This window comes from Hemitrygon akajei, chromosome 26, assembly GCF_048418815.1.
Source record: "Hemitrygon akajei chromosome 26, sHemAka1.3, whole genome shotgun sequence".
Classification (NCBI taxonomy): Eukaryota; Metazoa; Chordata; class Chondrichthyes; order Myliobatiformes; family Dasyatidae; genus Hemitrygon; species Hemitrygon akajei.
The window spans coordinates 40,425,335-40,443,010 of NC_133149.1; the positions used below are offsets into that span (position 1 = coordinate 40,425,335).

Genomic DNA, 17,676 nt, shown 5'->3' on the forward strand with positions numbered 1-17,676 from the left:
AATTAATCTTCAATTCTGGGAGACTACAGGACAATTCTGGAAGAGTGAGTTTGGTTGCTGGTAGAAGACTTATCCTTGAATCATGGCATTCCTCATTGTGGTAATGTTTGATGTGATGGAACTCATTTCTATTAACTATCTTTCCCAGTTAAAACACCCACAAAGATAATTTACAAGCATGCTTTATGAATATAAAACAGGACTAGTCCATTTCATTCCTCAGTCACATTCCACCATTCAATGGCTATTCTCTGTTCTAACTCCACATGGCTTCTTTTCCTATATTCCTTAATACCTCTGGTGATCATAGTCTATCCAAATTGCTGCCATTTACTGCAGGATTATGCTATTCACAAAATCACTCCTGAAAGAGTGGCTTTCATTTCTAGCCTATGGCCCAAGTCTTTGGCTCTTTAACCAGTTGAAATATAGTTTCCTCTTTATCCTTAGACTTCTGAAAATTTATATTGTGTTATCATCTTTGCTTCTAAATTTTAATATTTCTCCTTGGAGTTCAGGTATCATTTGAGCAAATCTCTTCGCTGCTGCTTTCATGGCCAATGTATCCTTCCCACATGTAGAGCTCAGCACTCCAGGAGGGCTTTGTATAATGGCAACATAACATACCCACAAGACCACAAAACATAGGAGCAGATTAGCCCATTCCATCATAGCTGATTTATTATCCCTCTCAATCCTTTTTTCTTGCCTTCTCACCATAACCTTTGATGACCTTCTAATCAAAGATTCAAAATTTCAAAGTATATTTGTTATCGAAGTATGTACACAGAATACAACTCTGAGATTCAGGCTCCCACAGGCAGCCATGAAACAAAGAAACACCATGAAACCCATTGAAGAAAACATCAAACACCCAATGCATGAAAACAGAACAAATTGTGCAAATGGCAGAGAGAGAGAACAACACATAGTATATCAAACATCAAACCAAATCAAGGACTTAACAACCTCTGCTTTAAACATATTAATGACTTCACCTACAAAGCCGTTTGTGGCAATGAATTCCACAGATTCACCACCCTCTGGTTAAATTTCCTCCTCATCACTGTATTAAATCGATGTCCCATTATTCTGAGGCCATGCCATCTGGTCCTAGGCTCACCCACCATAAGAAGCATCCTTTCCTCATTCACTCTATCGAGACCTTCCAATATTCAATAACTTTCAATGAGACTCCCCTCATTCTTCTAAACTCCAGTGAGTACAGGCCCAGAGCCAGCAATGCTCCTCATATGTTATTCCTTTCATTCCTGGGATCATTCTTGTGAACTTCCTCCGCAGTTTGATCAGAAGCCTCGGCTTTATAACCAAATAATGAGATGAGGAGGTTAATGAGACTCAATGGGCTGAATGGCCTAATTCTTCTCCTGCGTTTTATGGTCTTATCTCTAAAAAAACACACTGCTTCAGTGGGCATTAACTTCTATTTGTAAAACTACACTGTGTCTCTTTGATCAATGAATGTTTTTTTCAAATGTTCGTTCACTCCAGAAATTTTCTCCATAATGGAAGTTACGCAAATTTGTCAACTTCATTATTCAACTGATTTTCATCAAACTGTTTTAAAATAATGGATCATTTTCCAATCTAAAGAAACTGTCACCAAACTGAAGAAATAATACAAAATCAGATTTAGGGTTTTCCTAGGTTCTCAGTGACATTTTATAAAACACAGGGATGGTGAATATCTAATCAGGTTGTTGTAATTTGTTGGTAGAATATCCCAGAGTTCATGGAATGTTCTATTAGATTAGAAAATGCAAATGAAACTCCTTTATTCAAAAAGAGAGTCAGAAAACAGGAAGCCAAAGGTCAGTTAGCTCAATATCTGTCAAAAGAAAAACGTTCAGAGCTATTATTGCAACAGGACATTTAGATAAATCAAAAGTGTCAGGCAAAGTCAGCATGATATTGTGAAAGGTAAATCACTTTTGAACAATTTATTGGAGTTCTTTTGAAAAAGCAATATGCTATGGATGAAGGGAGACTGGTTGACATACTGTAGTTAGAGCTTCAGAAGGCATAAGATTGATATTAAAAGCGTTTGTGAAGAATAAAAGGTCATGCCATAAAACTTAAATTTATGTAGATAGAAAATCTATTAACAGCGAGAAGACTAAAAAAATAGTCTTTCTCTGATTGGTAAAATGTAATAAGCAGTGCTCTATAGGAGACAGTGTTACTTTTTATAATTTTATGCAACTGACTTGGATGAAGATCACAAAGGTCTGGGTACTGCTGATGCAAAAATAGGTAGCAAAGTAAATTGCGAAGGGGACATAAGGAAACTGCAAAGGGATAATAATAGGTTAAGTATAGACAAAGAATCTCGCATGTGGAGGAGCATAAATTGGAAAAATATGAGCTTATCCAAATAAGCAGGAACAAAACAAAGACATGTTATCTAATCAGTGAGATTTCACTGATGCAGAGAATTCTGGGTGCTCTACTACAGGAATCACAAGAGAACAATATGCAGGTGCAGTAAGTAATTAGCAACAAGTTGTCATCTTTGCACTTTGGATGTTTCTCAGTCTTTGTTATGTATAGTTTTTCAAAAATTCTATTGTATTTATTTTCCTGTAAATGCCTACAAGAAAATGAATCTCAAGAAGGTATATGGCAACATGTACAGACTTTGCTAATAAATTTACTTTGAACTTTGAATTTTTGATTTACTAAAATGACTCCTGGAATGGGAGAGTTATAATGGGAGGATGTAATGAACTTGTATCTGCTGTTCATTACTTACACAAAAATAATTTAAAATCATTGCATGTATAAAAAAAGCAAGAAAAGGGAAATGGAAGCTTTGTGATAGCAGAAATAATAGATAAATTATTCCTCATCTGGGTCCTGGCTTGAGCAAAACTTATCTGGAGAGGAGATGGGTGCCTTGCCGAACATGTAATTGTACAGCCAAAAGAAACAGCATTTGGAATCGTGGAAACAATTTTAAAAATAGCTTCATTAAAATGAACGCTGAGTTATGTTGGTTTGGAAACTTACAGTAACCCTGTGAAATAGGTTGAATGTTTAAGGGGAACACTGCCTTCCACTGTGAGGCTTTAGATCCTCTTAAAACTCTCTTGCTGAACTCATGTTTCAGAGCAAACAGAATCTGACCCTTGGCTATGACCCCAGTAACCACTTCTACATTGTAATTGCAATGGTTGGTTACATTTTGGGGTAAAAATAAATGGTTGAGTAAAGTGATATCTGCTCTTGAAACGTTAAAGGAAGGTAAACACAAAAAATTGCATTATTCCTGACAAATCCTCAACCATGTCTAGTTCCGCTACTATCCTCCAGATTCTCTGTAATCAGAGATGGAACTTTCCAACAAACTCTCACATTCCATGTAGCTAATAGTGATTAGGTTACCTCTTGCCCTTTTATGAAAGTGTTGTCCGAGAGAAATTGCTGACTTGCCAAATACAGTAACCCAAATATAGTCACAAGCACTAATTTCAGTAGAACACCTTACACACAAAATTGTATCTCCCATGTATGTTTGCTTAAAAAAGCATCCACCATTATTTAGTAACCACAGAAGCACAAGAATCCAATGAACCTACAGAATCTACTTTTATCTTACAGTTTTCACAATCAGGGTAATAATATAGTAACTTTTGTTATGACTTATGCTGTACTGCTACAAAAAAAAACAAATTGCGTGACATATGTCAATGATAATAAACCTGATTCCGATTCAGTAATTTTCAAAGGGAGTTGAATGCAAGTTTGAATCGGATAAAAATGGCTGTTGGAAAAGTTAAGGGAAGAGGGACTAACTGCACATCTTTTCCAAGGTGGCAAACCACACTGGGCAAAATTTGCTTCCTGCTATGCTCTGTGTTTCTAATACCTAGGGTTTTCTTTCCATGTTCTCAACAATAGCACTGAAGAAAAATTATTCTATTGTGAGGATTGGTGTGCATGTTCCATATCTTAAAGTTGTTCAAAACTACTTCCTTGACTGCAAAGCTATAAAGCCTTGAAGCCTGCATCCCCAATACTATAGAAAAGTTAAAGCTCTGTTCTGTTATGTAACCATGGTTATAATCTTCGAAGTTCAAATTTATTATCAAAGTATAATATGTCCATCGTATACTACCCTGAGATGGGTACTTACATTAGATACAAAGAAATGTAATAAAACTACACACAAAGACAGCCAGACAACTAATGTGCAAAAGAAGTCAAGCTGTGCAAATACAAAATAAAATAATAATAAGCAATAAATGATATTGAGAGCATGAGATATATAGCCCTTGAAAGTGAATCCCTAAGTAGTGCAATCAGTTCAAAGTCCAGGTGAGTGTTAAAGAGATGACTGACACTTAACCTTGTATCCAAACCAACACTGGAACAAAAACATATGCAATAATAAATATTTTTTTAAAGTCTTTGTCCGGGCCACTGCTTATAATTTACCAACTGCAACCGACAAACCGGAGAATGAAGGGATAGTCAGCAAATGCATTGAACCTGATCCATCCTTAGGAGGGAGGGAGAGGGAGAGAGGCGGGGGAGGGGGGTTTGTTGGAGAGACAGGCACAGCAACAACTGCAAGGGCGAGGGAGTCCGACAGGTTCAGCTGTCAGTCACTGCCCAGAATAGTGCAGAACGGGCAAGGGGAGCTCGCTACACAGCTTCGGAGACCAGAAGCGCGAAGGCACGGTGAATGCGTCCAAGACCATCGATTCAACAGAAATCGGGGAGATGTTCCAGATTGAGAAGGACTTTGGGGACCATTTCTCGAAGGACCCGCGTGTAAGTGTTAGAAGCGCTTGTGCTGACTATATGAGCGACACGGCTAGTTTAGTGAGTGAATTAGACGAAACGGATAATGAGGTGCGGAAGTTAACTGCTTTAGCTTTCCGGAGCCTGGCCTGCCCTCACAACAATTACATCGACCTTTCTAGTTCGAGGGCATCCACGGATTGGTCCCTGTCGCTGTCAGAGGACAGTAGTACCACTAACAAATGGTCAACCTATGCAGAGTTGAGTGAATCTAGCTTGGCCGAAACTAACGAGCACCCCGCGAACCCCATCCGCGCCCCAAGCGCAAAGAGCGAGGAGAGCAGGGAGGAGAGAGCCGGCCATTCTTTGGGGGGAGGGCATTTTGAGTGTGTCGATATCGCTGTGGAGACTCAGGAGGGTCGGACGGTTCCAAAGAGAGAGATACAGTTTAAAAAGCGAGAGAGAAGTGAGCTGACCGTCTTCAGATCGAATGGTGCCAATGGTGGCCAATGCACGGCTCAATATGGAGGAGCGGTACAGAAGAGGGAGGAGAGCAGTGTTTGCAGAGAGGATGTGGCTGCGGAGGCGAAGGAAGGGGCCAGTGACAGACCGTTGCAAAGGATGGAATCTGTGGAAGAGTGCTCCAAAAAGGCGAAACTTGCATCTTGCCACATTTCCAATGTCATTTCTAAGAAGATGCAGTTTGAGCAAGAACTCAAGATGGAACGCGGCGCCCTCCACGAAACCTATTCGTCCGTCCCCTCTACACCTTCCTCTGCAAATGTAAAAGAATTCGAGTTCCCCGCCCAGGGAAGTCAGCAAGAAGGTAAAAGGCGAAATTCCAGCGCAAAGCCAGAGAGCGATATCTCCGGGGAAGATCACCCAGCGCATTTCAGAAAGAAAAGCTGCGATCTGAATGCTGACAGTACAGATGACAAGAGAAGTATTCTGAGGCAAGACAGCTGTGGTTCTCTGAAGGGAGAAAACATCACCTTGGATGGTCTATCCAATCGCGACATTCTCGATCGCTGGAAGGAAAGTAATACAGACACCCAGAAAGGAATGAAGTCAGGGAGACCAACGGGACTGAGCGGAGTTAAATCTCAGACCACGCTTAGTGATTTAGGCCACAGCCAATCAGAAGTCCCAACCGTTCGAAGTAACTCAGAGGACACTTATAATGTCGACTGTATCCCACAAGTTGCCAAAAATAGATTGCAGGCCAGCTGTTTGGCAGAAAGCAAGCTGACAGGTTACCAGGACAAAGCCAGTCACAAACAGTCAGGTACTAAATTGGACTCAACGAATGCCTTTAGGAACATCTTAATGTCACAAACATCAGAGAAGACATCTGCTTCTGGTACCAAACATGACAATCAAGTGGATCTTTTTGGAACAGTTGAACAGTTGGCTCCAAACATTGGCTCCCTCAGTAAGATCATCACTCTTGACCCCAAGTATCAGACCCTTCCAGCTTCATTTAAGTTTGAGACAGATGGCTGCAGAATGAAAGACCTGCAGTTTAACAGAAGAGAATCTATACAACAGCGAACTAAAGGTCCAATTCATCAGGTGCGGGATGTGCGTAAGCTTGTTAAGAACACCTATGGTGCTTTAAGGTTCAATGCCAGTGAAGCAAAAACTTTTGGATCTGCACAGGTTCTTCAGCCTAATGGTTCAAGTTTGGCCAAGGCATCTGATCAAATAGATGCAGCAATGAATGTTACTCAAACAGTGCCCATTTACATTCAGTGCAAGTCGACTGGTTGGAAAGGCAACAGTGGCAATTACAGCAATATATCAGTAGACAAAAAATATTGGACTTATGCTGGGAGTACAGACACCTCCAGGTCATATTCTAATGATATTGATTTTTTGATTCCCTTCAATACAAACAAAAGCATGTTAGGCTCGCCTCAAAAAGGAGGAACTGAAAGTCAGACTGATAAAAAAGATGAGAAGAAAGAGTGTGAGGTGCTAATGGAGTCAACTAAATTGAAGAACTCCAAAAAGAAAATGATCAAAGATGACAAATTACAAATTGTATCCACTTCAAATAAGGAAGAGACCTGGTTGCCTCTCATGAAGGATAACACTGTAAAGGATCCTAAAGAAAAACACGGTGAAATGCTAGCCAAACAGAACTTAAACAAAGAAGGTTGCAATTCATCAACTGAGTCAGATAAGTTCAAAATAAGTTACCCTGCTGGAATAGAGAACCGGAATTCATCTTTATCAGTTTCCAATCCTAACACAAAAGGTAAGAAAGTTGAATCTATTGGAGCTAATCAAAGTACAGCAGAAAAGCTTAGAAAGGATTATATAGAGCCTGTTCCACTGAAGATAGATAATAAAGTGCCAACCAATAAAGTTTGTTCCAGAAGAGAAGATTCAACAAAATTGCACAGTGAAAATAAACATTCTGGAGGTAAATCTTCACTCAATGAGGATTTGAATTTAATGCATGGAAAAGCTGATTCTAAAAAAGAGATTCAAAATAGACCAGAACATACTAATAAACTCCAGAAGATTACAATTTCAAAGAATAATGACACCAAAATAGTAGTGGAGAAGAATGAAGCTAAAAGTGCAGAAAGCCAGAATAAACATACTTTATCTCTTAACACAAATGATACAAAGTTATCTGCAGGTAAAGATACTTTGGAGAAAGTTAATTTCAGGTTAGATCTTCAGAAGGCATCTTCAAGGATGTCTTCATTAAAAAGTGATGGGACTCAGGAATTAACAGGGAAAGGGCATCTTAACAAGGAAAGCCAAGCCAGAAAACTGGGAAATAAAAATAGCATTTCTGAATATTCATTTTTCAAGACTGAAAAATTCAAAGGAAACGATGAAGGTGGAACAGAAGGCCAAAGCAAGGTAGAAGAGAAGAGAAAATCCTCCGGGAACTCCATGCTTAACACGCCCATAGGAAAAGAGGAGGATATGAAGCTTGCACCGGAAAGTAAGAGTATACTGATGAGCAAGTCACTCTCCCAAACTGCAGAGCTCACAAAGTTACCTGGGAGAGGTGAGTCTAAAACTGAGACACAAGTTGGTCGACAAAAGGAGAACAAAGTTTCAAGTAATCCTACATCAAAGAGTGAAGAAATAAGTTCAACATTTGGGAAATATGAAACTGTCAAAGATATACAAGTTCGGCTAGAGAATCAGAGTAAAGGTCGAGGAAAGTTAAATGAAGAAAAGTCTGGAAAAATAAAAGCTGTTAGTGAGAGTCAAGCTGGGCAGGATAATCAGAAAAGGCTCCCTGGTTACTGCACCCAGACTAGTGAAAGCAAGAATGAGCCCAAGAAGGAAAGCCAGGCAGAGTGTGAGAATCAAGAAAGAAACATTGAACAAGTACAAGCTTCGGAAAAAAGTGGATCGAAAATGTTAAAAGATCCCATAAAGGATAGTTATGTTTTATCATTGATCTTAGAAGAAGAAAGCAGCAAGAATAATTTCGAATCTACTGATAACAACATTAGAAATAAACAACATTCATCTGTGAAGAATCAGGCCTTAAATACCTTCAGTGCACAAACTTCTCATTCCTCTTCAGGTGTCAAAGATAAACAAAGTGCACCTACTGTAAAGGCCACAAATCACCACCAGACCATACAGAGCACAGCAAAGACATCAACTCACAAACTTGAAAGCCATGGTAGTATGAAAAGCACATCAGGGTTTGCCATTGATATCCCCATATCAACATCTAAAGTGGAATACCAAGATACAACTTCACAAATACATCCAAGTTCAGCAGAATTTAAGATGAAAACCCTTCCTCCAATAAATTCTGTTGCTAGAGTGTTTGGCCAGGATCAGAAGCAGAGTTCCTCTGCAGTTATGGTGCAATCAGCTAGAACAGAAGCCATTCAAGAACATGGATCAAAGCCCTTGGAAAGTGTAAACTACCTTGCCATTCCTGTAAAGGAACAAAGGACACAGCCGTCAAGTCTAGGACAAACAACTACTTCCCCTCATTCTGCCACCATTAAATCAATGCCTTATTTTCAACATCAGCACAGCTTGGAGATAACTGAACCTCCAAGACAAGAAAAGGAGTTAATTTCTCGTCAGGTTAGTCAGGAGCCACGGTTCTCTGGCACATCTCTGCAGAATCCATATTGTGCTTCTTCAAACCAAGGGCAGCCTCAATTGTCCTCTTGTTCTCCAGGACAAATGCCATTAAACTTTGCGGAGACAATTTGTGAAGTAGCCCAGTCTTCTCAAGAAACAGACAACCCTTGTGTGCCTTGTTTTCAGTACCCTCAGACTCAGAGAAAGATGCTTGTGGATCCAGAGACTGGAAACTATTACTTTGTGGATGCTCCAGTTCAGCCTTCACGTAAAATGCTGCTGGACCCAGTAACAGGGCAGTATGTGGAAGTTGTAATGCCTCAGCAGCCCTTTGGTGGCGTTTATCAAGTGCCTTTCTCTCCATACCTCCTACATCCAGGAGTTATGGGTCCATCTTATTTACCCAATATGCCATATCCCGGGGTATTTGTTGGACCTTCTTCAACTGCTCAAAGACCTCTGGATATGCAAAGCCAGCCACTGTCTCAGCAAGGTTCTGCACATGATAAAGCAAGTATACAACATCCTGAACAGCCCATCCAGAGGACTTTCTCCTCTGAAGCTGCACAGATGGAGACTTTGTATTATATTCCAACAGGTATGACGTTATATTCAAACCCAAGTCAGCCTGGCCTGCAGCAAGTAGCCATGCAAGCTAAACCATGTGTTGATGTCAAAGACAGTAAAGCTACAGGTTATTGGCCAATCCAACAAACTTATGAAGTGAGCAGCTATCTGCCCCATGGAAGGCCAAGCAGCTTTATGGTGGAATAATTAGGAAACACAATGTATCTGATGAGAGGCTTTCGAGTGGAAAGGGGAACCTACAACTCAGCAAGGATTCAACCACAATGCCACGCCAGGGTCAAATGGCAAGCACCATACACCATAAAAAGTATTTTCCACCTGGCATCTCAACATCATCACTACAGGAATACAAGGTTTTACCATGGCTTTGTTCAAGTGACGTCGAGAAGCATTTAGTTCATGGAAGGAGTTTGGTTCTGCCTAAATAAAACAACAGAACTGAGGAGAATTTATTGATCAATGCTCCTGTCTTCTTTTCAGCTCTTGGAATATATGAGCAATTCATACATGGCTCCAATAGCCTCACTGACATGGACCTCTGCAGTATAAGTGAAATTCTGCAGATGCTGGAAATCCAGAGTAACACACAGAGACAGTTACTGTTGCTTAAAGCCACCAGATAGTTCATGTTTTAAGACAAATAGTTTGCCAAGCTTTTTATTTTCACTTTGTGTGTCACACATTTGAGGAACTTGCACTCAGTCTGCAATATAAAGCCGTGCAATCTGAAAACATATTTATCAATTAGGTTATAAAGACAAGGTATATCATAATTTAATGAACATCAGCAACTCTTCTTACATTTTGTCACAAAAACTAATATCATCTCAACCTAATTAAGAGATCTGTCAACAATTTGGGGGGGGGGGGTTGGATTTCTACACCACATATATTAATTGATTTAGCATGGAATTTAAGTTAGTCAAATTTTGTGCAAGCATTACTGGGAGAATACAGATTGAACACCTAGTATTAAATAAGGCTGCTAATATTAGGGATACACTTTCTATCAATACTATTGGTAATAGATACGACCAATGGTAATCTTAATTTATGTGCTAGTAAAAAAAGAAAGGAATTGTGCTACTCTTAAAATGTACTTCCATTTACACATCAGCTCTAAACATCCTTTAAAGTATAATGATTGTTGAGCATGAGTTGGGAACTGGAGTTATTTATTGTGTGTACCAAAGAGTAAAATAGATCCAAATAGCTTTCTCCAATTTTTCAAAAGGTAAATACATCATTTACAAATGTGGTGGGGGAGAAAGGAATTGTTCAGTGGGATAGGGATCCATGAAACCAAAATTAATGTCTAAAGAAATACTTTCTAATCTTTGCTATGCCATTTCTGTTCTCTGCCAGATGGTTATTTTTCTGTCAATTGGTTTGAAGGAAATATGCAATCCTACTTTGACATCAGTATCAAGTGTTCCTTTATCACATCTGTACTGAAACGTAAATAAAACCTGGCTTTTATCAGCTAATTGCCCCATGCCTGCCTTATGTACCGGTGCAGCTATTGCATTTAATGAACCATGCCAATATTATGAATTTTCTGAATGAGTTACTGCTCCAGATATGCTTAGAATGCCATGAGCTTGCATTCCCCGTGGACTACCCTAGACTTATTTTGTGTTATTACCTCTGAAGCCAAGAGAGCCATGAGTTTTCCATGCTATTATTTTGATCTGGAATTGACCTCCAGACCCAGGTACAAATACTAGTACTACCCATATCTTTAGTATCACCTTCAATTAGAACTCAAAAGGACTGGTACGTATAGTTTGTTCAACTGCAATATTTAATTACACCAGCCTTATTCAGGTGCTACTTTGACCATCCTTTCTAGCTGCTGACTCAGGTCTCTCCCAGAGGTCTGTCATAGAAAAGTCTTACATGACTCTGAAAACCTCACCTCTGGAGGCTGCCAAGTCTGCTTACTTACACTTTTTTAATCATTTGGTTTGCTTTGGGAGGATTATTATCCATTTCCTATCTCTATATACATTTCTCGTGTGGTAAATTACTTTTTTGAATTGCTGCAAATCAGGTCCTTGCAAGGCTACTTCAGAAGGCAATTAAGTGTCATCTATATTGGTGTGGAAATGGAGTCACATATACAATAGATCTGAGGAGACAGGGGTATAAATAAAATAGCTCAATTTTACTGTAATCTAACAACTTTGTTCATTTCTCATATTAGCATTATATTTCCAACTTAAACTTGAATTACGATTCTCAAAATACCGTAGTTGGACTTGGGCTCATGACATCTGGGTTATTAGTTGAAGCCATTGACTATTTTAATGATGGCATGCCAAAATTACTATCTCTCTCAAACATTGCCTGTTACATCTTGTTGACACTCCCAATAAAAGTATTATCCCTGTTAATTTTACCTCTCGAAGTTTAATTTCTTGTGCCTAGCTAATAAATCTACAACTCTACAAAGACCTGCAAACCCTTTTATTGTTTTGCTTACCCAGTGTGTTAAGTTCAAAAGCTCTGTACTCCTACTGTTTGCTACTGTCTGCCACTCTAATATTGTGGAGGAATACTGAGCATTTTGTTATGGAGAAACAATAATAGGTTTAAATCCACACTCCCTGAGGGGTTACACTCCCAGGGAATGTAGGGCAAGGAAGGAAAGACACAGTGGTACAGCATATCTGCAGCCCCATACTTTGTGTATTTAGCTTCTATTCATGGAGGTCTGGAATTTCCCTCTGTTAAGCTCCAAAATGTTGTGGCTAACTGAAAAAGAATATTTTATGAGAGAAAATTAAATTACTTATACAAATCACATTGATCATAGAATCATTTAATCTTACAGCACAAAATGAAGCTATTTGGCACTTCACTGAAGTTATAATTTATTTAATTTCATTCTTTGCTCTGTTTCTGTAAATTATTTCAGTCAGCTACGTTTTCTAAACCATTTTGTAATCTACTTCTGAACTTGCTTATGCCTTTATTTAAAGAAGTGCTTTTCAGACCATGTTAAAACCCTGATTAGTTTTCTTTGCCGTACCTCTGAGAATCTTTTGCTACTTGCTAAAAAAAAATCTGTGTATAAGGGAGTTTGAATCCCACTGGAAAGGCAAGAAAACCAAGCTGTTAATGCTGACTTGACTATTTAGACGTACTCCATCCCGAGGTATTAGTTACCTTGTAAGTAACATACTATCATAGCACAGTGTTAAATTTATTCATTGCAGATGTGTCAGCTGGAAACAGCAACTCAGCTAATGGTAACATTAGATTTAACAAAGGATGATAGATCAATGTCTTCACTCTTTAAATAATTTTGAGATATGTTTACTGCTCACTGTAATACTGAGCTCTGAAGACCAGATGGATCCAGCTCTCACTGGTGATCTGTGTTAAATTAACCAGATCAACTAGAATGATCAACTGTCAGTTGCCTTACTGCTGAATAGTTGGGTGAAAGTGATTCACAGGCTCCCACTCCTATCACCACTTAAATTAGGTACTTTGGGTGTGGCTGGTAAATCAGAATATGAATTGCAGCCTCATTACTCTCATTGAAATGACTTTGTTATTATCTAGAATACATTGCCTGAAAGAATAGTATCAGTACTTTAGTATCAACAGCAACTTTAAAAAGCAAATTCAAAATATTCTATGTAAGGGAAATACCGGTAATCTGGAAGGGAGTGGAGCTCATTATGCAACTTTCAGGGAGATGGCACTGCACAGGTACAATGTACAAAATGGCATCGTCGGTACTGTACAATTTCATGACATCTACTAGGAAAATCTGTGTGAACAGGATAAAGAGGCAAAAATTTACTGTGATACCCATATAATAGTTTATATAAAAAGGAATAGGAAAGGCGAGCTGGACCTTGTCAGGAGCTAGCACCTTCTAGAGAAAAGTTAAAGAAGTTGGTAGACAAAAGTTAAGGAAGTTGGTACATAAAAGTGGCCAGTCCTCTTTAGAGTCTTGATGTGACTGTAAAAGTTTGCAAAATAGGTATTGATTCTGTAGTTATTTTGTGCATGTGGCTTTATGTTTTGCATACTGTGATGTTTTAAATAACTCAGAAAGTTTCTAGGCTGAAGGATAATAAGTAGGACAATCTTTTTGTTTGTGCTACTTTGCTCTTTCAAATTTACACTTAGTAAAAGTCAGCAACCCTGCAGTGGGCAAAAATCGACAAATAAAACCAGACCCTGGATCACCCCAGTTATTGAGGGTAAGTCAAGCAATGAAAAATAAAAATGGCCTATTTTATGTTAATGACATTGCTTTGATCCCAAATCCATCATGATAATTTTCAGAATCAAGCCCACCCTGGATCACCCCAGTTATTGAGGGTAAGTCAAGCAATGAAAAATAAAAATGGCCTATTTTATGTTAATGACATTGCTTTGACCCCAAATCCATCGTGATAATTTTCAGAATCAAGCCCCTGATCAAAGGATAGCTCTCTAAACTCTTCATTTAGAATATTGTGGTTTAAAGCCATTCTCCAGCAACACAAGAACAAAATTTAGGCTAACATTCTTAAGTGTAGAGCTACAGGAGCCTCCTTTTTGGATGAGATGATAAACTGAAACCGAGTCCATCCTGTGAAAGGCCTGACAATGCTGTCTGAAGAATGGGAAATTCTCTCCGAAACCCTGGTCAACTGTTGTTCGTTAATCAATACCTAAAACAGATGATTTAGTAATTTACATGATTACTGTCTGTGACTCACTTACTGTGTACAATTTGGCCAGTTTTCTTATACTATAAACAATCTCTATATTTAAAAAAGTGGTTTATTGGTTATCAAGCAATTTAGATTGCCCCAAGTTCACAAAACGCATTGGAATAAATTCTTCAAACCTGGATAGGGACATAGTGTTCTACAGTGAATTTAGTGCAAACAAGGTTATGGAATCTTACATCTCTTGTTAATTTTTAAAGTTACAATCGTGTGTTTTGAAAATGCAAATATTATTTGGAGTTCTGCCTCTGTTTTGTACTAGAATAAGGCATCAGATATGCTATCACACTATTGTATTCCACAGGTTTGTCTTGTATGGCGATGGCTGCATCTTATGTTGAATAACAAATAAATGCCTCCTGAGAGAATTTTATTGTAAATTGTCAACAGCACATATACACTTTGCTTAGGGGGATCCAAGCAGAAAATGCTTTATTCTCAGTCAGATCTCTTTTGTTGTTGAACAGAGAACAATCAATTAAGCATCTAAGCTTGCTGCTTAAGCAGCAAAATGCAGAGTATTATATGATCACAAATTCTTAGTTACTCGACAGCTGGATAAGAAATAAACTAACACCTCATAACCAAGCAACAGTAAACCAGAATTATGAAAGTACTAATTAAGAAACCACAAAGGAATAACGTGTTTAGGCCAATCGATCCACATGACCTCCAGTCACCTAACACATTCTAAGCAAACACCATATCGTTTTATTCCTTTTTCCCACTGATTCTCTGGCTTCCTTTAAACATGTGCATTATGCGTCATTCTACTGGCACTGCATCTTAATAGATTCAGGCTGACAACTTTGGTTTCTCTACAATGCTGAAGGGTATGCCTTAAGGAGCTATAATTAAATGATAGTCATGAACAAATCTATTTTTCAATTCATTAAAGATTACTTTGCTCGGAGTGGTTAGAAACTGGAACTTGCTATCATGAAGAATATATTGAGGCTGACAACAGAACTGCTTATTAAGCCACAAAGTGCTAAATAGAAAGGGAAAGAAATACGATATATTGCTGTGTTAAAGAATGAGGTGGATCATTAGCACTACCACAGATCTATCAGATGGATTAACAGCATAAGCACTGAAATAAAAAAAATTGTTGTGTAAGAATTGAATAGAGATAGAAAATAACACAATTGTTTAAAATTCTTTGCCTTGGTGTCTTGTGATTCATTTTTAATCTCAGTTGACTTTCAGTAGCTCTTGAGTTAGATTATGTGCTTAAATTCCAGCGAGTTAAGCACAAAGTGAAGACTGATGCATTGCTGTAATACTGAGAAAGTGCTTATATGGCTGGAAATGTCATTATTTGAATGGGACATTATATTCAAGGTCCCATCCATCCTCCAAAGTGGATAGGGGAGATCCCATGGGCCCACTGAGCAGAAAACCAGTTCTTCTTGGTGTCTATTCATCATGCAGTCATCAATTAATTTGCTTTGACATTATTACATAATTGTTTGCGGAAGCTTTCAGTGCACAATCTAATCTACATTACTTATGTACTTCAAGAGTACCTAGTTGTCATCTGTGAAGTGCTTTCACCAGGAGGAAGAGTACATACATCTCAGGGCACACTCAAACATTTGCACAACTTCATCTTCAAAATAGCATTCCCACTTTTCTTACTGGGAGTGTGGAAGAGATAAGTTCAGAAGAGGACAGGAAAAACAAATGTATAGCTAGGGTGGAAGATAAAACACATTACAGTTAAGCAGTCTTCACCACTTGCAAAACAAACAAGTGCTATAGTTCTCAAAAAAGGGTTGATGAAACTGTGGCTGTGACTGTACAGAATTACTGTAAAGTAACAGATCATTCTTGTTAACTAACCAGAAGAGCCTCCAACCACCTTGCCATATTTAACCAAATCACTATATCCTTTTACTCCCTTGCTCTAGGTTCCCCCTAAATATATCCATGTTATTGATCTTGAGTGTTTCCTACAGAAGCAAATTTTAGTTATTCTTGATATGGACACCTTTCTGAATTTCTCATTAGTCTTAAAACTAGTTCTGAAATTCCTTTCAACAATTAAAAACATTCCACATTATGTAAACATTTGCTCTATGCCTATTCTATCAAACTCAACTTTTAAAAAATCTCTGTTCACTGCTCAGTCTTATCTAGAGAACAGACAGACAGACATACTTTATTGATCCCGAGGGAAATTGGGTTCCGTTACAGCTGCACCAACCAAGAATAGTGTAGAAATATAGCAATATAAAATCCATAAATAATTAAATAATAATAAGTCAATCATGCCAAGTGGAAATAAGTCCAGGACCAGCCTATTGGCTCAGGGTGTCTGACACTCCGAGGGAGAATCAGTCTTGCCTGAACTGGTATCGTTTTGTAAATCACTACAGAGCTGTTCTGCTGTACAAAGCTGAGCCAGTTGCTTCAGAAAATTAATGTCAAGAGCTTTGAAATCCAACCTGTAGCCAACACAGGAAAGGGTTAGAGCAGGTTTAAAGAGGAAACAATAAAGTTGTGAGTGCCAGGCAGCACTTGGACAAAAATCACTGAGGGACGAGCAGAGATATAAATAGTAAAGGTCACTTGCCTCAAGCTGCTTACAGTGAGATAAAAATTAATGTAACACAAACACTTAATTCTGCTTGTTTGTATGTGAACATGCATCAAAAGTCAATTCCGAAAATTTTGCATCATCGTCAACAAATATAAAGCTGTCTTGTCTTAAATGTTTTCAACGGACCTTCTGCTTTTGCAAGCTCTTTCAGATTCCATATGCAGCTCCTCTTTCAACTGTTTGGCACAGACCCAACGTCATTTGCCTCTCAGGTTTTATTGCTGTAGGAACTGTAAAAGAATGATTTACTTTGAATTGCTTTACAAATCATTTTGCAGGACCAAAGCAAGTCCCAAAGCACTTCATTTCCACACTGTTCTTTATATTACACCCAAACTTTGCCCCTAGTGTTTTTTAGTGAGTGGCAATGCAACAGAAAAATCTGTTCAACACTCATAAAGGTTAAACATATAATCTAGTCTGCTACTCCCAGTGAAGTTCTGAGTGCTTGCTACAGTGCCAGAGGTAGACTGGCCTAAAATGCAGTAAAGGAATTTCCAATGACATGAAAGCAGTATTGCATGTCACTATAACGCTGCTTTTAAAAAGACCATAGGCATTGCAATCTTCAGTTACCAAGTTCCCAGAATATTTTTGTTGGTTCCCAGCACAAAGTCAGTCTCAATGGGTACTACTCTGAATGATTGCTAGATCTTGCAACTCCCAAGTGTGATCCCAACAGCCAGCTTTAAAGGAAAACAGCACAATACAAACTACACACACAAAATGCTGGTGGAACACAGCAGGTCAGGCAGCATCTATAGGGAGAAGCACTGTCAATGTTTCGGGCTGAGACCCTTCGTCAGGACTAACTGAAAGGAACGATAGTAAGAGATTTGAAAGTAGTGGGGGGAGGGGAAAATGCAAAATGATAGGAGAAGACTGGAGGGGGTG

At 38.6% G+C, this 17,676-nt stretch overlaps 1 protein-coding gene across 1 annotated transcript; it reads left to right on the forward strand.

The window, feature by feature from the left end:
- Positions 1 to 4,650: 4,650 nt before the first annotated feature.
- LOC140716904 (uncharacterized) lies at positions 4,651 to 10,925 on the forward strand. The gene has a single exon (XM_073029985.1). It carries the CDS (start codon positions 4,747 to 4,749, stop codon positions 9,622 to 9,624), a length of 4,878 nt encoding a protein of 1,625 aa, XP_072886086.1. The 5' UTR covers positions 4,651 to 4,746; the 3' UTR covers positions 9,625 to 10,925.
- The last annotated feature ends 6,751 nt before the right edge of the window (positions 10,926 to 17,676 follow it).

What these genes read in the sequence shown, in the direction of transcription:
- LOC140716904 (XM_073029985.1), top strand. Translation starts at nt 4,747, where the DNA reads ATGTTCCAGATTGAGAAGGACTTTGGGGACCATTTCTCGAAGGACCCG.